A 19806-nucleotide genomic window follows, 5' to 3' on the forward strand; every position below is an offset into this window, starting at 1 on the left:
GCATTACTTCTAGAACAACCTGCATATATTAAAGACTTTGAAATTGTGTTTTGTCATCAGTAATAAATAATAGATAATTCTCAGCTAACAGCATTATTAACCTTTTCATAAATAGGTATATAAGAATTCAAGCAGAAAATACTAGGTAAACAAACATAAAGTGTCCAAGTTTTTGTTACACTGCCCTTAAAACATTTCCTATCTATTACATCACACTTACTGTTTCACATTCCAGAGCTAGAAGGAGTTTTGGTTTCCAATTGATATCTTCTGACATTCAGTTTTCAGACATCACAAGCATGCGAGCTGGAGTCAGATATTTAGAGCAATGTAGAATATAAGGGCAAAAGTCATTGTGTACTAACTTAAGTAGACAAATAACCTCCTTTTAATGAAAATTTAATGCCAGCTGAGAATTTATTACATGACTGGAGCATTTTTCTTATTCATAGTTTACTGTAGAAAGCCATTGAATTAAATATCTGTGAGGTAATGAAAATATATTCTGTTACAATGTCATATCACTATTACTTCCTGATATGATTAGTCACTGAGAGAAGCTGCTTCTGTAACTTTCAATTAACAAACAAACAAACAAGCAACAACAACAAGAAAAATGGCACTTTACCTCTCTAAGATTAAAAGAGAAATAATTTCTGGTAACAGTTATTAGAAAAGAACACAATTAAATTTTCAAGAGAGATATTTAATTTATAATTGCACAGCTAAATGTCTTTTTTTCTTTTTTTCCCTCAAAATATTATTTTAGGCATTATGGAAAGTAACTTGCTGAAAATTGATGTGTTATTGTAGAAAATTTACATGTATGGAATAATAAATTATTTGTTGTTAAAAAAAAAAAACAAACAAACAGAGAGACTGGAAAACAGAAGGATTCATAACACAACAGTAAAAATATCTTGAACTGAAGCATTTTGAATTTAAATAAATAATAATAATAATAATAAAAAAAAAAAAGTAGCAGACCATTTTCAAACTAAGAGACATTAGTTCATCTAAGTAGCTTGTATGTTTCTGAAAACTTATAATGTTATTGGACTTGACATTTGCACTGTCATTTTATCATTTTTTTCTAAAGAGAGATGGCAGGCTGTTTTGCTAATCTGTACCATATAATGATATAGGTAGAAAGAAATGAGCTTAAATTTTTGAGTATGTGAGTTTGAATCAGAGTCAGCTAGCTGTTATAGCTGCTGGAGTTAATATGCTAATTCTAAATGCTTTAAACCGCAGCCCTAATTGTTCATATGTACATGATATAAAATGACAATGTAATTTGCGTACCCAAGATTTTGGCTTTCTACTTTGTTTTAGTATTATGATTATTATTGTTGTTGTTGCTGTTTGATGATGCTGTTAACAAAAGCTTAGTATCATTTAAGGAAACAGTGAGATAATTTCTGTTCTGCATTTATGCTATTTATTTATTTATTTATGTATTTGTGAATCAAGTAATTTTGTAATTATGGGAACTCACCCACTCTGCTGTATTTTATCTTTTTTTCTAAAAAAAAAATGTTCATTTATAAAATAAATAGATGTAAACATAATATACATGCAGTAACATAGTATTTCATAATTATTCTAACCTCTGTTTTTCAAATTTTAGGTGATACAGCTGGTTCTTGTGGTGATCCAGGCATCCCAGGTCATGGGTCTAGAGAAGAAAACAATTTTAAAATTAAAAGCACAGTACATTTCAGCTGTGATATTGGATACATTCTCCATGGCTCAGAAGAAAGAACTTGTCTGGCAAATGGAAGTTGGACTGGGAGACAACCTGAATGTAAAGGTAGATCAGCAAAGATACACTCATTTTACAAAATATCTTGTTAGAAATGCTAATCAGAAAACAGATTTTACATTATCAGTTTTGTGATGTCATTTTATACTGACCATTAAATTTTTCCAATAAGTTGTTGCAACGTAATGTGCTTGACAACAAGAGTCAAATTTGAAATCGTTTGCTAGCAAGAAACTACTTTTCTGAAATAAGTTTTTCTTTTATTTTCTAACATTATTTTTATGTACACTGGGGTTTACACTCGATTTAATATCAGCTTTCTGTGTTATCTAGTAGAAAAATTAAACAGAAATAGTAAATAAGTCTCCTAAAACTCTATTTTCAGTGAAAGATTTTTCCTTAAAAATGCTCACCGTCTCCTGACCTTTATAAATTTGAATTTCAGTGACAGATCTGTTTTAGAGAAATTAAAGTGTCAGAATACCATTAAATATTTTTTTGCAGTAAATGATTGGTTTAAAAATTGTGTTAACTGATGCTATTGACATTATTATTATTCAATAGAAAATGAAATGCTGAAACAAGTTTCTTAGTTGTAAATCATTCTGGAAATGTTCAGTTCTGTGTATTATCATAAAAGAGCTTTGAAAGTATATTTATATGATAATCATTTACATTTTATTCATCAAAAATAAGAAATAGTTCCCAACAGATTCTATTTGACTCGACTCTACTTGACTGGATAAGTACTTTGATGACATTATAGTGTATACATAGCATGGAGTCAAAGTCTACACTGTCAACCGTAGACCAGACACTTTCTTAATTGGGATTCTGTCTTTGTAGCTAAATATATATATATATAAAACATATAAACAAATTTATATATATATATATATATATTTAGGCTTTGTTACCTGAAAGGGTAAAGGCAAATAATTCATGCAGATAGCTATTTACAGAACAACATGCTTTATCAGTAGGAGGTGAAACCTTCATTTTTCAGCACAACATCAGAGATTTCTGTAACATAACTCTGCTGGCAGCAGAATTGTCCTTTCATGTTATTTCAAAAAATGATCTCAACTAACTAACTAACTACATTTTTAAAACATTTAATATTTTCCTTTATAGCTGTACAGTGTGGTAATCCAGGGACAACTGCTAATGGAAAAGTGTTTCGTATTGATGGAACTACATTCTCTAATTCAGTTATTTATTCGTGTATGGAAGGATACATACTTTCTGGATCATCTGTAAGACAATGTACTGCCAATGGAACATGGTCTGGATCCTTACCAAACTGCACAAGTGAGACATGTCTTCTGTACACTCTTTGTTTTTCACTTTATTGAAAGACAATGAAGTAAACTGTAAAGGATGATAGCAATTAAGATGAAAGCTTTTTCTTGCACTATTTCATAAATTATTTTGTACATGAAATACTCAAAAAATATAGTGTTATGAAAAGATGAAGAATATCTTTATTGAATGTTATGTTCACTGAATTCTGTACATAGTATAGCAAAATATATAGACTACAGACCAGTCAAAGTTGCAGTATAATTGCTTGATCTACATACTTTACTTCTTCTTGTCTTCCTAATTTTAACTGTTTTTATTTAGTGGTATATCTAAACAGCAGTAGCTGCCTTTAGACTAGCCCAGCTACCATTATGGTCTATATTCTGTAGTCTATTCCACATCTACAGGTAGATGTCCCGTCTGGGACTATTTCATTTTTTGAAGATTTGAATCATTCCACTTAATTAAAATCCATTTGCACAAACTGTGGTATATTGTGGAGCAGGCATATATGTACCTTGGATTCTTCATTCACCAACTGTTTAGGTCAAGGGATTTGTTCAGAATACTCCACAGGTTTTCTCATTTTGGAAACCAGGATACAGAGTGTGTGCCAGTCTCACTGAACAAGCTTTGGCATGGAGTTTGAAGTAGCTAGGACACATTATCTGCCCAGGAAAATGTGATAGAGATACTACAGGGAGATTATCAAATTTAGTATTAGATGTTAAAATGTTAAATGTTAAAAACATGGGTGCTGTATGTTGTATAAACTAGATTATTATTATTTGAAAACAATACCTTTTGATCATTGCCACTATGGTTCTCATGATTTCTTTCTCTGAAAACTGAAACTGAAATCAAATTGATAAAAACTGAGAAAAGACTTTGTAGCAATTTTTACACCAGAAATCACAGGAGTTTTTACAACCATTCTCTCATTTAAATGCTATAAGCCCAATTTTGGCCATGTAACATATTTGTGGAGTGACTGAATATTCTCATCAGTTTATATATACATATAGTTGTAAAATTTTCCAGGCAACGTTAGCTTTTAGGTTATTCAGATGGAAAAATAAACTAGACAACAGATACCTATATTTTTAATAATGAGGTGCTGAATTGATGGATATATGAAACAGCTGCAGCAATGCATGGTTTATTTCCTGCTTTTTTTCATTTTATGATCTTAAAATTTTGATGATTAAAATTCTACAGTCTGTTACTTCTGCTTTGGAACAGGTATATTGATTTTCTCCAAAATGTTATTACTGTACAGCTGCTCGAGTTGTGTTTGGCAGCTAATTTGGATGACATATCTTATGCTGATGAAGATGAGATTTATACTTTTGCACCTCTTATTTCTCCCTAATAAATCCCTAGTTTTGTCCTGTTTTTTCTTCTTATATATAAATACACCACATTCAACTTTTAATTTTATTTATTTATTTATTTATTTATTTATTTTTCCAATTATTGACTTGCAGTTATCAATTGTGGAGATCCAGGAGTTCCAGCAAATGGCATGAGATATGGTGATGATTATGTGGTTGGACAAAACGTTACTTATATGTGCCAACCTGGATATACAATGGAATCAAATAGCTCCTCCATTCGCACTTGTACTAGCAATGGCACATGGAGTGGATCAATCCCAACATGCAGAGGTATAATAGTTATTTTGATTGTCCGCTATTTATCCCATTCATTTATATCCACTGTTGGTGGTGTCAGAGCTCCCTTGCACATGCAGCAAGAGAGGCGCAGAATCACTCCCTTGCTAGTGCAGAACAAAGGACATTTATTGTAGGGGTGCTTACAACCTTTTTATACCTGCGCAGCAACATCTGGTCAGATGTAGGAGCCAGGTGCCTTGTGCCTCTAGAGGTAGCTAAACTAAACACACTGAATAAACGATGGGTTCTTTATAAAATACAAAAAATAGTCCATATGAACCAATTCCAAAGATTCCAGTCCTTATGATTCCTTGGTGAGGCAGCTGACAAAATATGTCTTGACTGCGAGAGTCCAAACCGCTGATGAAGCTGCTGCATTTTACAGCAGATGATGAGATGGATGGCCTCACCTATCCTGCCAGTGTCCATCTCAGACCTACTTCTGCTAAGAATTAGCCTCTTCACCATGTTATCATTGTAACAATTAAAAATCAAGAACATAGCATGTTTTAGTTAATCTTTCCTCAGGTTTCATACCTGCACTCCCCCCCCACCCTCCTTTCCCCACTTTTTTTTTTTTCCTTGTTGTTTGTTTTTTAATTTTAATGGGGAAATCAATTATTATTATTTTTTAAATCACTGAAATTACATATTCAGAAACAGAATTACAAAAGCCAGGAAGGTGCAGGTAGGATATACAGTTGTAAATGTGCACACTATGTTCTTAAACACCAGAAGCTTTTCAGCGAGTCAAGTCGGATTATACAACCAAATATAAGAAAGCTTCCTACGTTGTCTATCTAATGCATATGAGCATACGTCATTTTATAGCAAATACCGTTTTCTAATTTAAAATGCAGATATAGAACAACTTTCAAAAATACTTTCAATGTTGTTAGACCTATCTTAGAATTTTCTGGATCATTGAACAACTGCTACAACAGCTAAAAAGGTTCCGAAAAATACACTGCAATAATGCCAACAGCTAGAATGAGTGAGTCCAAACACCAGCATATGTCTCAGCAGCAGCTTTTCGCAGCTCCTGATGCCACGAGATGACGATCACCAAGCCTGGAGGTTTGACCCATCTCTTGTAGTGGTGAATGAGCCATAGGCTCAGGTCTGCAAGCCTTGCTTCATGTTGCTGTGCTCTGATAGCTTCTATTCCAGCGTCTTTCATTGTGCATACTCCATAGTAGTAAGATTCTTCAGAGCACACAGCATCTTTTGGTTGTCAGTGTTCACATTTTCAATGGCTACTTGTTGAAATACAAGAGCCTGCTCATTATCAACCTGTTTTTTCAGCAAATTCTTAAGCCTATCCAGAAATGTCATATACGGTTCTTGGGACTGTTGCTTAATGCTAGAAAAAGACTGTCTTTGCTTTCCAGCCTCTAGTACAGTGCAGAGAGCACGCATTGCCAAATTCTTAGCTTGTTGTAACCACTCTTCAGCAATTAGCACCCGTAGAGCTGAGGAGGAGAAATCTCCCTCCTCCATCAAGGCATTCACATTTACAACCCAAAGCAGGTTTCTCTACGGCTGCAACAAGTTTTCACTTGCCTGAGTCTGTGTCACCCCCCTCCATTTTGATTCCCACACGGTGTCTTGCAGGAGACTATACAACATAGCCTCCCACCACGGCTCTTGTCCTGTGCCCACAATGACAAGCCGTGCCCCCAAATAAACGCCCGCGTATCATGCGGATCAAGGAGAAACAGATCCGGCTCTCCATTAAGGTCTATTGGACCAGAATCAAAAGTGTCATCAGGACCTTTGGGAAAGGAGGTAGTGAGGACCCCCTGTGGTGGTGGTAATGAAGGAGCTGATGGCACAGCGGGTGAGCCCGACGAGAAGCCAGTGACTGTTTCATCCTGGGATGAATCGGGTGCAACCAATGATGAGCCTGTATGACATACTCTTTAGGAGATTCTGTGATGATAGAAAAAGGGGAATGGATTCAAGCTCTAAGAGGGTAGATTTAGGGTAGATATAAGGAAGAAAACAACAAAAAACTTCTGCAGTGAGGGTGGTGAGACACTAGAACAGGTTAGTGATGTAGTTGATGCCCCATACTTGGAGACTTTCAAGGTGAGGTTGGATACCTGAGGCAGCCTGATGTAGTTGTGGTGTCCCTGTTCATTGCAGGGGAGTTGGACTTGATGGCCCTCAGAGATCCCTTACAACTCTAAGGATTATATGATTCTATGATATCACAGTGATTGAAGTTCCCCATGAAGACCAGGGCCTATGAACATGAGGCTGTTCCTATTTGTCTGCAGAGGGCCTCATCTGCTTCTTCTTTCTGTAACAGACCCCCAGTATAAACTTACTCAGCCTTGTCTTTTCTTTGATCTTAATCCATAAAATCTCAGATAGCTGTGGTTCAACAACACCAAGTGCACAAACATGAGAAAAAACTTCTTGACTTAGAAGGTAATGGAACACAAACGGGCTACCCAGCCAGGTTGTGAAGTTTCCTTCTCTGAAAATACTCAAAATTTGCCTGGGTACCTTCCTGTGCTACCTTCTCTAGAGAACATACTTTAGCAAGGGGGTTGGGCTAGATGACCTTCATTTGCTTTCTTTCTATTTTTCTAATATGTTTTCTCCTAGCTTTTCGTTTTAAAAAAAACATTTTGTTTTCTTCTTTCAATTCATTGTAGTAACTGTTGCCTACATTTTCCTTTCTCTTTTTAATTCATATTTTCTTTCATCTAGCTTTTTTTTATACTCTTATTTCAGCTCTCAGTTAATATTTGCTACTATCTCATTATCCAGGGAACTGTGCTTTTATTTCCATCTACATTTCTACTACAACTCTACTATGTTTATGTCAATTAGTTCTATGGCCCTCCTGTGGTGTTTTTCAATCTTCTTTCCTGCAGATATATGAAAGATTTTTTTGTTTGTTTGTTTGATTGATTGATTGGTTTTATTTTATTTAATTATTTATTTTCCTGGGAGGCCTGGAAATGAGAAACTATTGCAGTAGAGTTGGACTTCTTAGAAGAAGCAACACTAACAATTTCAAGAGGATGCACATCTTGCAATTCAATACTTCTACTTAGTTGTGCCTTTCTGTTGAGGAGATAATCATGAAGCAAATAATGATCACATTATAGTACATAGAAACAGGCTTTCCAGGCATATTTTAGAGGAATCATGCTATGGAATTTGATCCCTGGGCATTAATATCTGGAATACGTATAAATTTGTTAATAGGAAGAAAGTATGTGACTATTATTTGACTATCATCTCATTAGAAATAATTATACCCTATGCTGTCAACACAAACAAGCAAATTCAATTAGTATAATTTTACCAGACATTTTTTATTTACTGTACTGTAGTGTCTATACTGATTTTGAGGTAGTTTTTGCTGTCTTGCTTGATACATCATCCGGTTAAAAACAAAGACATTTTATCAATCAGCCATTATAACATGTCTCTGAAATGGAGGAAAGTAGGAAGTACTAACTCTGGGAAATGTGGCAACAATACTGTGAGAAACACAGCATGTTCTCAGTCAGTTGTCCTCTAAAAAAGGTGAAATTAGCACATATGGTTCTTCTTGTAACAGTGTACACGGGAATATTTACAGCAGCTGGATCTAATTATTTTGAATGTTATTGCAGCTGTTACCTGCCCAACTCCACCGCAGATCTCCAATGGAAGGTTGGAAGGAACAAACATGGACTGGGGATTCAGCATTAGCTATGTTTGCTCTCCAGGCTACGAACTCTCTTTTCCCGCTGTTTTGACTTGTGTTGGGAATGGAACTTGGAGTGGTGAAGTACCTCAGTGCTTGCGTAAGTATTTTCTCTATGGTTCTGTATTTCTTAATTCAAATACTGTGGGTTTCTTTTTCATATGTTTTTCAAAATGTTGTCTAAAATTGTGATATTATTTATATACTAGTGAAGAAAGAGGAATATCTGTGAATCCTTTGTGAGGACTCAGGAAAATGAAAGAAATATAGTCAATGAACATCAAATATCCCAACGAAAAATCAACGTGCTCTCTTGTGTTTGGATACAGTTATGTATGGAATTGGGGAAAATTCATTATAAACTCTTTATTTGCTCATTACTCTTGCTAGATTTAATCTGATGTCACAGAGAGTTTTGTATAAGAGGAGTGTTTACTAAATCCCAGAAGTATTCCCTGTCAATTTTCTGTTTTTCCCCATACATTAAATTAAGTTACGTGTTCTGTGTAGTAAATTTTATTAACTTGAAAGTTGTCGTATTGATGAATTTTTATATTGCTAGAAATTTAATTGTAATAGTAAATGAGACTCTTTCTTTAGGTTTGTGTTGTTCCACTTAAAAGAAAACTTTTTAAATAAGTGATTGTGATTCTTCTTAGAGGTTTGTTTGTTTGCATTCTGTAGTTGTTGGTAGAACAGCTATACCACAGGAAGTGCAATCTTGAGCAAGAAGTCTATCTGGAAGAGCATAATTTCTTTTTGGTGGCTCTAAAGCTTCATTTTAACTTACTAAGTAGCTTTCTAAATGTTGAAAATAAGCATTTTTCCATTATTTTATCAGGGTTTGTTGTTTTTGTTTGTTTGTTTGTTTGTTTTTGCATTCTTCATCTCTTCCTTTTCAAGAATGTTCTCTGTTTAAGCTGCATCCTAATGGTATGGAACCATAATGATCATCATCACTTCTTTGCTTTAGTGTTACTGAAAATACATATCAGAACTGGAATGTTGTGAAAGACATAGTTTCTGGAAGCATTTGCTATTTATGTTCACTAGAAGAAGGTTTTCTAGAATTTACAATTTTAAGAACAGCAAAGACGATGTAAAATGCCTTTCATCGTTTGCTCTTGATTGAAATATTGTGTTCTTTCATTCGTTTTTGGTGTCACAAGCTATTTGTCATCTTTGATGTTGGAATAATTCAGTATGCTCTGAAAAAGGCGTTTCACCTCTAAAATAGTTAAAAGATATAGTTAGCCCAGAGTACAGCCCAGGAATTAAGGATGGTTTCATGCAGAGATTACATTAACTGAGTATTGCTGATGTGCAGAGGTTACCCATTGGTTTGCTGTGTAAATCAATGGGCAGTCAGTGCTTGTCAAAGAGCTTAAGCTACTTGCCATCTGGCAGAAATGAGAAGGAGCTGGTGAAAGTCATTCTCAATAAGCAATCTTTAAACTGCCCTTGACATTAGAAATTTAGTTCCCAGCTTGATTCCACAGAGCCTGTAGCTGAAAATATGCAAGTTACTGTTAGGTGGAATAATTTAAAATGGTATACACACACACACACACATATGTACATATATATACATACACACACACACACACACACACACACACACATATATGTTATATATATATATATATACACGTTATATATATATACATTTATATATATATATATATGTTATTTATCATCTATGGCCTCCTAAATTTATCAGTTTAATCAGTTACATAGCCTCTTAAGTAAAGGACTGCTTTTTTTATGTGCATGAGAGTAGATGGCAAAAAAAACATAGGTCTTTTCCAGAAAATACTTAACCACAGATTTAACTTACTATTAGTCAATTAAACATTTTTGAAGAATGAGAGTAGCCTTATAGCCTCAGTGCCAGAGCTATAAAGGGCTACCTCTGTTAAAAGCTTGCCATATCTTTATTAAAGTTTCCAGGAAACCGTAGGACATTATTTCCACTGAAATCTGTGTTGTGAATGGGAACACTCACAGAACTTCTAGTTTGCTGTACTTTCAGTTTGTTCTGTAGCTCCCTATTTCAATATCAGGGGAAAACCACTGGGAATTAGCATAATGTCTAGTTTCCATGGCTTTTATATCAAAGGCAGATACTCAGTAGATATTCAGTGACTGGTTAAAGGTTACTGAGAGTGGAATGATGAAACTTTGGTTTTGTTTTTTAATTAAAAAACAATAAACTTAACATTAAATTTTATAATGTGAGGATTTATTTATTTATTTATTTGCTGAAGAGTGGATGCTACTTTTTTAATACAAAAACAGACAAATAAGCAAAATACCTGATATGGAGACCATTTCAGACCTATGTGTTAAAAATATATATATATGTTGCATATATTTTTTGAATTAAGACTTCCATATGATTATAATAATTAAAACAAAAATTACAGCTGTTGTTTTTCAATCAACCAATGAGATTATTTCTGTAGCACTAGTCCCTACTCACTAGATGTTTTTCAGAATTGAGCCCATAATTCTTTCAACAGTTCTGTTCCACTTGAGGCTATAAAATTTTATACAGCTTTAGTACGTTGTAGATGATGCCCTTTTTCTTGATCAGTATGAGTGTGCATGAAGATCTTCTACAGCCAGTGTCAGCAATAGTAGGTAGAGGACATTATAATAAAAGATACATTTATTTACTATCATGTCTTTTCTCACAGCAAAGTTTTGTGGTGACCCTGGAGTACCCGCTCAAGGAAAAAGAGAAGGCAAGAGCTTCATCTACCAGTCAGAAGTCTCATTCATCTGCAATCTGCCTTTTATTTTGGTTGGCTCGAGCACTAGGATCTGCCAAGCAGATGGCACCTGGAGTGGTTCTTCACCTCGATGTATAGGTAAAGTGAAACCCATATTGTAAACATTTCCTGAATGCTTATTATTCCTTTTCCTGTATGTCAGTCCAGGTGTTTTCAGCTATTTCACATCATCTTCCTGTTTTTCTATGCTGTCTGAGAATGAAGTCACTTTATTTCTGTCTCTCTCATTGGCTCATTGCACGTTTTTGAGCAATTTATATATATATTCATATGTTTCATTAAAATATTATACTTTGCTTTGTCTCTAATTTAAAATATATATATATTTTTAAGAACCTACTCGCACATCATGTGAAAATCCAGGAGTACCGAGGCACGGATCACAGAACAACACATTTGGCTATCAGGTAAAGTATGCTATCTCATTAACTGGATATTAATGGCTCAAAGTTAATAAACTTCTGATTAGAGGTCAAGAAACTGCTTATGTCCTAAATAATTTGGTTGCTCGAATATTACTGAGTTTCCTTATTTCTGCTTGCTGAATTATTTTGACTTTGTGTCCCTATTTGTAACGAGTGCTCTATAATGGAAGTCTGGTGATCAAATTTTGCTTCAACTTTCACCTTGAAGGCATTCAGTATTTCCAAAGCAATATATATGAGCTCTCTACTGTTTGTCAAATGAGATTTTTCACTTTTTAAGTGTGTATACTTGGTCCCAAACTGCAAAACTTCTGAAAAATATTTGTTTGGTTGGAGTTTTTTGGAGGGGGAGAGAAGGCGGGCGGGGCACCATTGCTTGTTTTGTATTTGACTGTTTTTACTTTTCTAAAAAGATAGAACCACAAATGACTCAGAGTCCAGAGATGTCTCTGGAAAGCTTCTAGTTTAGTCACCACCTTCTGAAAGTAAGATCAACTTGGATTAGCTGCTCAGGGCTACTTCCAGGTTGGTTTGGAATATTTCCAGAGATGGAGACTCCACCAATACTCCCTCAGCAAACTGCTTAAAGTTTATCATTCTTGCAGCAATAATGTTTAAACAGAATTCCTTGAGTAGCAGTTAGTACCTGTTTTGCCTCTGGTGTGATTGCTGTGTCCCACTGAGAAAAGTTTGGCTTTGTTTCCTTTTCTGCCCCCAACAGGTGTTTATACATTCTGATAGGATTCCTCTTGAGCCTTTTACTTTGCAAGATGAACAATCAGTGTTCTCTCATCCTCTTCTTATATGTCAAATGCTCCTGTCCCTTAATCACTTTGTGTCCTTTCACTGGACTCCCTACATCTCTTGTACTGGGGAGCCTAGCAATGAAGGCAGCACACAGGTGCGTCTCACCAGGGCTGAGCAGAGGGAAAGGATGACCTCGCTAGGCCTACTGGCACTGATCTGCTTGATGCAGCCCAGAAGGCTGTTGATCTACTTTGCTGCAAGGCTGTTTTGTAAGCAAATGTTTGGATATGCTCCTGGTGGAATTGCATGCAGTGTGTTTCCTGTACTATAATGCAATATATGCAGAGTAAATCTTTTGTGGTATGTTTTCCCTATGGAATGTAATATAGGCACTGTGATTCTAGTTGTGTGATGTGAGTTGTTTTTGTACTCAGTGATGGAAAACCCTTTTCATAATGTAGTAAGAGATCTTTATTTATACTGCTTAATTAATTACGATACTAAAATGTGAAATTGAAAAAGCTTCTGAATTTCTGATTTTCTAAATCACGCAAAGCAAATGTTAGTGAGTTGTTTTCATGGGTGAATGGTGTACAAATGCAGAAATGCAATCTGTTGTTTGCTAGAATTATGATAAGGCAGGTGCAAACAAACTAATGAAGAGTCAAAATTATTCTGCAGTCCTAGGACTAACTTCCTTTGAAAGTAATACTCTGAAGATTGCTGTGAAAGTAATCACTTCTATCTATTTCCATGGAAAATACAACAGACAAAGAGCACAATAACTCTATTTGATAGAGCAAATTCTCAGCTACAAAACTCTATCTTTCAACAGACACCACCATTAGTTATGCATTTTCAGCAATGATGAGTAAAAGCCTGCATGCCATGCGCATAAAAATCTCTACCAGTGGCAGCGTTCCACTGTCTCTCACCACTGCTGAAATGCATCATCCTTCACCTCACTGTGCTCACAGACAGTCTTTGGTCTCTATAAATGTTCAGCAATCATCAATGAATGTCAGCGGGTGCCATTTTTATTTCCACAGGAAGGAATTCAACCACACACCTTTGCTTTATATACACTTCTTTGTCAGATGCCATTTTGCCAGTGTCCCTCTGCTTCACAGCAACAAAATTAAATGGAATATTGGTGGGAAGGTTCAGTCTTTACTGCCATAGTACCAACATCTGCCTCTAATTGGCCAACATAATAAAATAGGAGGCATTGCTTTTGCAGCAGTCCTCGTATATTATGCTAGACTGCAACTCTTTATTTAGCTGTGAAAGAAATGAATCATTGTAATGACCATTTTCTACAATTTTATTGTCCCAGATTTTCTGGCATATTAATGATCATTTTATCACTAAAGATGCTAATGGGGCCTTTCTCATTTGAGATGTAGATGTGGCTGTGTGTGAAAGCATCACTCACAGCTAGCACTGAATTGTCAAAATATCCGGCAAAATGTCAGCTGATAAGTAATTTCTAAAAAAAGTGTAGTTGCTGGCAGGATTTACAACCTTGATCCCACAGTTTTAAGGTTAGCAACTTGCAGATTAATGGGGCAAATCAGCAAATTTAGTTTGATGACAGTTATTTTGTGAAATGTATGAGCTATAGTCTTCTCTGGTCATCAGTGTACCCTCAAGCCCTGATGTAATGAATTTTGGTTTTATATATGAACTAAATGTCTGAGTGGGATTTCTGGCTACTCTAAATATGACTGCTTAGTTAATACAGAACAAAAGAGTATCATTCTCACACATGAAGCAGAGTTCAACTCTAATCTGTTGAGATAACAGTAAAAATATTCAGTTCTAGACAAGTTATTGTATCTAGTTACTGGAAAGAAATACTACATTAGTATATATTCAATAGTATTATGACTCATTTAAGCCACAAACATAATTTAATTTATAATATGCTATAATTAGCTTCCTTTATGTATGGAATAATAATAATACAATGACTTCTGTTTCTGACAGTAGAAATTTAAAGAATAATTATAAAATACAGAAGTTGAGATGGCTTTGATTTCCTTTTCTCTGACAGTTCTCTCTTTAGTTCTCTGTCATTTTTAATAATGGGTCAAAAGACTTTCTCAGAATTAAGCAAAATGGCTTGCAGTTGGCAAATCTATAACAAGGAATTGTCACCATTAAATATATAGGACTCTAACCCAAAGTTGTTTTTCTTTTCTCATTTCATTTTTTTTTTTTTTAACTCATTTGTTTTGTTTTTGAAAGACAAGGGGGTTGAAAAGAACTCTCTTAAATGCTTCTCATTTAAACTAATAGTAATAAGGCCATTTAAGTGACTTAATGGTTAACTTTTAACTTTGTCTCCTCAAAATGAAAGATAAGAATAACCTGATGGCAGAATTCAAGTCTTCTTATGTCATGTCCTTTGTTAGTGCTAACAACTGTCAAAACCTCCTCCTCTACAAAACTGTATCACTGTCTGTTACTTGTTTTTCACAATACTAAGTCATGAATTTCCACAGTGCTACTTTTTGTTAGTGTTGTTTCTTCTTGGTCTTAATGATCTTTTCTTACGCTATTGCTTGTGCTGAAAACTCAAGCATATGTGACACAATTCTTGACTTGACTGAAAATAGTATCAAAACTTGACTTCCCAGACCCTACACTAATAAAAGCATAAATATTTCCACTTCACATTTGAATGGTACTTCATGTGTTAAGAAAGACAGTGTTCTATTTAATGAAATGCTATTTGAAACTTGATCTGAAGTTATGGAGCAACCTTGCACATACTCTCTTTTTGTGAGCTTAATGCCTATAAAAACTTTAGTGATTATGGAATTGTCAGATAAATTTATAAGAGAAGTGCTCTAATCCTGCAGGCTAGCTGTGGACACAAGCATAGTTGACATAATCACTGCATCGTTGAAATTTATGCCTTAACAGATGCCATGCAATTTCTGAAAAGGATTACAGTTATACTGTGATCTTTATTATGCAAATATATTGTCCTGGTTTGTATCAGTATTCCATATCATGACATCATGTGCTTGAAAACAAAATGTATGTATACCTAAAGAGAGTAATTATACAAATCTCTTCATTGTCATTGCTGATTTGTATTGTAAACAGAATGAGTGATTAACTACAGCTTACAAACCTACACTGCAGCATCAAAGTAGAGTAAAAAGCTACTATGAGCTCTTAAGCTCAATTTTTAATTTCCAAAACTATCTACTATTCTAGAAACCATGTCTCTTTCTGTAAAAGTGTAATACTACAATGCTTTCCACTCACAATCTTGCTATGGGCAATAAGGGAACATTCCTCTTGTCAAAAGTCCAGAATTTATGATGTAACTCAGCTCTAAATAGTCAAATTCAAAAATCAGTAGTTATATCTAATTCTTGCAGAAAATAAAAAGGGGCGAAGACCAAGCAGTGAATACTTCACAAAACATAACAAAATTATTTATAATTCACTTTTAAGTATGTTAGACATATGTACTGATTTCTAGCACTTTTCCTGAATCTTTTTACTTCCCTGCTTCATGAGATCTATGTCTTCAGTCCTTTGTTGGTTGCCGGTGTTAGTGTCTGTTTCACTGAGAAATGCTTCTCTGAGAGAAACATCGCTTTGATTCTTTTATTTATTTATTTATTTATTTATTTATTGCCTTCTTCATCTACATGGGGATATTTATATCTAGCACATTTTTACACCAAGAATTCTGAAACTCCAAGAATATTTAAATCTACTCTATAATGGTCCATTTCATCTGTGTTAGATAATTGTTCTTTGTTACCCCTGAAAGGTGATTCTGCACAGGACATAATTTCTTTAAGTGATTGTGGTTGAATTGTTCACAGCTGTAGGCTCCCCAGTAGCATCTGACTACCATCTCTTATCACACACACACCCCTGCAGTTTTCTTCACAACAACCTATGCCACCATTTCTCAAGTGTATCATACCAATCTCAGGCCTGTATTTCTCTGTGTTGTCTTTCATTAGTGGTTAATATCTCATTCTGCATGATAGCTACTTATTACTACTGTGGATATAAAATTGTGATTGTACTGTACAAAGGAAAAGGAATGGATGCAAACTAGTTACAACTACATGATCAGAGGAAAAATTGATGGTACTGCAAATATCAAAATAAACAAAAAGTCTCCAGACAGGTCAAGGCAAGCTCAGAGAAAGGAAGCCTGTCAAGTCTCTGCACAGTAATTATTACATTAGTGATTACAGTAATACTGTATTACTGGCCTACCAGACTACAGATATAGCAAAAATTTAATGAGGTATGATTTTCTTCATTTAAATATGGCATTAACAGTTACTGGAAAGAAAGGACAGTCATTCTTGTTGTAGTTTAACTCATCCGGTGGCTCAGCACCAAGCAGTCATTTGCTCACTCCCCCACCTTTGCAGTGGGATGGGGAAGAGAAATGAAAAAAACAAAGGAGAACACATAGGTTAAGATAAAACTGTTAACTGAGGATAATAGTCATATATATGAATGTATATAACGAGTGCAGAAGCAATTGTTCATCACCCCCTGATGCTCAGCTAGCCCCCTTAGTGAGCAGAAGAAAGCAAGATGAACCCTCACTTCCTTCAAAAGTCCTTCCAAATGATGTCATGGTATGGAACATCCCTTTGGCCAGTTGAAGTCAGCTGTCTTGGTTCTGTTCCTTCCCAGCTCCTGGGGTCCTTCGATGATAATGGCCTTGGTTCTACACAACACTGCTTAGCATCAACTATAAACATTGGTGCATTATCAACATTGTTTTTCTCTTAGAACCAAAACACATCATACTAGACACTCTGAAGAAAAGAATTCCACGACAGCTGAAACTAAACCAATTCCCTTGGCATCTTAGTCCTCTGTCATGAAGTGCTGGGGACAGAGAAGCTTCTTGGAATATCTGCATGTTCTTTGGCAAACTGAAGATCAAAAAAAGCTGAAACTAAAGTAATTTATGATGATTAGAAATAAATTTTATTCTTGTATTTAAAGTAAGAAACAATAAAGAAATAATTATGTGTTATTATTTTATGTAATTATAATATTATTTTTCGTTCATAATACATCTAGACTGCTATCTTATTAATAAGTGGCTGCAGTTTGATATGTATGGATTTACTTTTCTCATTGTTATTTCTTTTGTGTTAGGAAATATCAAATATATAATCTTTTGGTACTTAAAAATACAAAAATTTACTGATGCTGGTTATTTGAATATCCAATCCATAGCAAATGTTATAGAAAAAACAGCTGTGGAACAGAAAAAATCAAACAGTATGCAAGGAAATCCTCCTTCCACCCAGGACTGACAACAAGCACTGTTACAAACAGAGTACACAGAGTAGTTCATCCCTAAAGTCAGAGATGATAGTGGATAAAGACACGTAGGCTGTTTCTCCACTTCTCCACCTATTCTTCTGTACATCATCTCAAGACTTGGGATTTTTTAGTACATATAACACTATATTATAGCGCCACCTGGTGCCTCTAGTATGACAGCACTGCAAAACAGACCACAAAAAAAAAAAAAAAAAAAAAAAAAAAAAAAAAAAAATCAGATCTACTTTGGAAAATAATTACTTGTAGTTTTGTTTGTTTGTTTGTTTTGTTTTCTATTATTATGATTTTTTATTATTTTTATTTTATTTTATTAACGGGGAGATTCATTCCTTTATTTATTCATTAAGCTAATTTTGAAAAGCATGGCTGCAGTTCTGTAAAGACCTTAATCACTTGGTCAACTAATATAGTATTGATGCTACTTTGGAGACCTACATATAAAGGTTATGTTTCTCTGACAACGATAACACAGTTAAAATCAATTTGCATGGAATTTTGTTGTTGTTGCTTCTACTTTATTTAAAACAGTAAGAGGAAATAAGCAAAATGGTTTAGTGAGTAGTTACTCTTTGGGATAGAAGTACTATTGTAACAGGTGGCCACAATACCTGGAATTTTATAATTACTTTTAGAAAATAAGAGAATGCTAGGAAATGAATCTCTCCATTTGGTAGCTAGAGCCATAAAATATCCTGGATTGGAAGATACCCACAGGGACCATCAAGTCTAGCTCCTGGCTCTGTACACAACCAAACAATCATTAAACCATATATTTGAGAGCATCATGCAATCACTTCTTAAACTCCAGCAGACTCAATGACATGATCACTTCCCTATGGAGCTACTTGTATTCTGGTTTCTATGGTATAATTATTTATTATTATTATTATTATTATTAATCTCTTCTGATAAAAAAAAAAAAAAAAAAAAAAAAGGAAATGCAAGTATTGTAGAGACATTATATTTTCTGAAGCATAATATAGCATTGTTTATCAGCCCTTGTGTGTTCTAATGAAATATTTCTCATTATAGCATTTGGATACATATACCATTCCACAAAGCTTCAGCACAGCCTATTAAAGCTCTGTGGCTTCCCTGCTATACTGCAGTATTTTATAGCTGGCTCCTTTCTCTTTTACGTTGTAGAGAAAGTTCAGAGCTGGGAGAGTAAGGAGAGTATCTCCTTCAGTAAGGAGAGATACCACAGGACTCAAGAATTTGATTCTGTTCCACAGATAATTCCCTGCTGTGGGAGAATTCTGATGAAAATGAAGCAAATGTTTATCTCATATCAAAATGCTATAGAAAGAATGTCTTTCTACAGAAGGAGTGTCATACTTTGTCAAGCATTTATTGTGAAGGAGTATTTTGTCTTTTTAACAATATAAGGCACTTTTTACTTTTCAACAGGTGGGAAATATTGTTCAGTTCCATTGTAAGAAAGGACATCTTCTCCATGGATCAACAACAAGAACTTGCCTTCCTGATCTTACATGGAGTGGAATTCAGCCAGAATGTATACGTAAGTAATTGATAGATGGAAAAAGTATTTCTATTAATGCTAAAATTATTCTTTAATTCATTGTTTACTTAGTTACTGAAGTATTTTTTTGAAGTTAACATATTTTCATAGACATCTAACTTTTATTTAATATAAATTTTCATTACTATTTTACAGTAGGTAAAAAAAGAGAAATTTTTTGAGTAAGCAAATTTTTCTCCAATATTCTAATGAGATTTGTAAAGCAAAGAAAAATAATCACAATATCAGCGTACTGGGTCATTTTAAATCTAATCCATTTCAAAGAAGAGATAGCCCTTCAGTTGACCAGAGGGATGCTGAAAATAAGTTTCTGTCTAAGAGAGTTCATCTGCTTCAACGAGGAATGTGCAAGGGGTTAGGAAGCGGAAGTGATGAGAACAGCCTATGAAGGAAATCCCTGCATCAGTCTATTCTGTACTGGACTGGATAGTTACAATCAGATCTGGCAAAGAGTTTTCACTACCAGTTTACTAACTGTAA

General features: G+C 34.6%; 1 protein-coding gene across 5 annotated transcripts in view; it reads left to right on the forward strand.

The window, feature by feature from the left end:
• The window catches only part of CSMD3 (CUB and Sushi multiple domains 3), a 496245-nt gene that overhangs the window by 453315 nt on the left and 23124 nt on the right, over positions 1-19806 (forward strand). For all 5 annotated transcript variants that reach the window (XM_072330149.1, XM_072330150.1, XM_072330151.1 and 2 more), the window contains 7 exons: positions 1631-1813; positions 2900-3076; positions 4558-4737; positions 8385-8558; positions 11158-11331; positions 11587-11660; positions 19194-19305. In XM_072330149.1, the coding sequence (XP_072186250.1) occupies positions 1631-1813; positions 2900-3076; positions 4558-4737; positions 8385-8558; positions 11158-11331; positions 11587-11660; positions 19194-19305 (1074 nt within the window). The remainder of the gene's footprint in view (positions 1-1630; positions 1814-2899; positions 3077-4557; positions 4738-8384; positions 8559-11157; positions 11332-11586; positions 11661-19193; positions 19306-19806) is intronic.

Source organism: Excalfactoria chinensis, chromosome 2 (genome assembly GCF_039878825.1).
Source record: "Excalfactoria chinensis isolate bCotChi1 chromosome 2, bCotChi1.hap2, whole genome shotgun sequence".
Lineage (NCBI taxonomy): Eukaryota > Metazoa > Chordata > Aves > Galliformes > Phasianidae > Excalfactoria > Excalfactoria chinensis.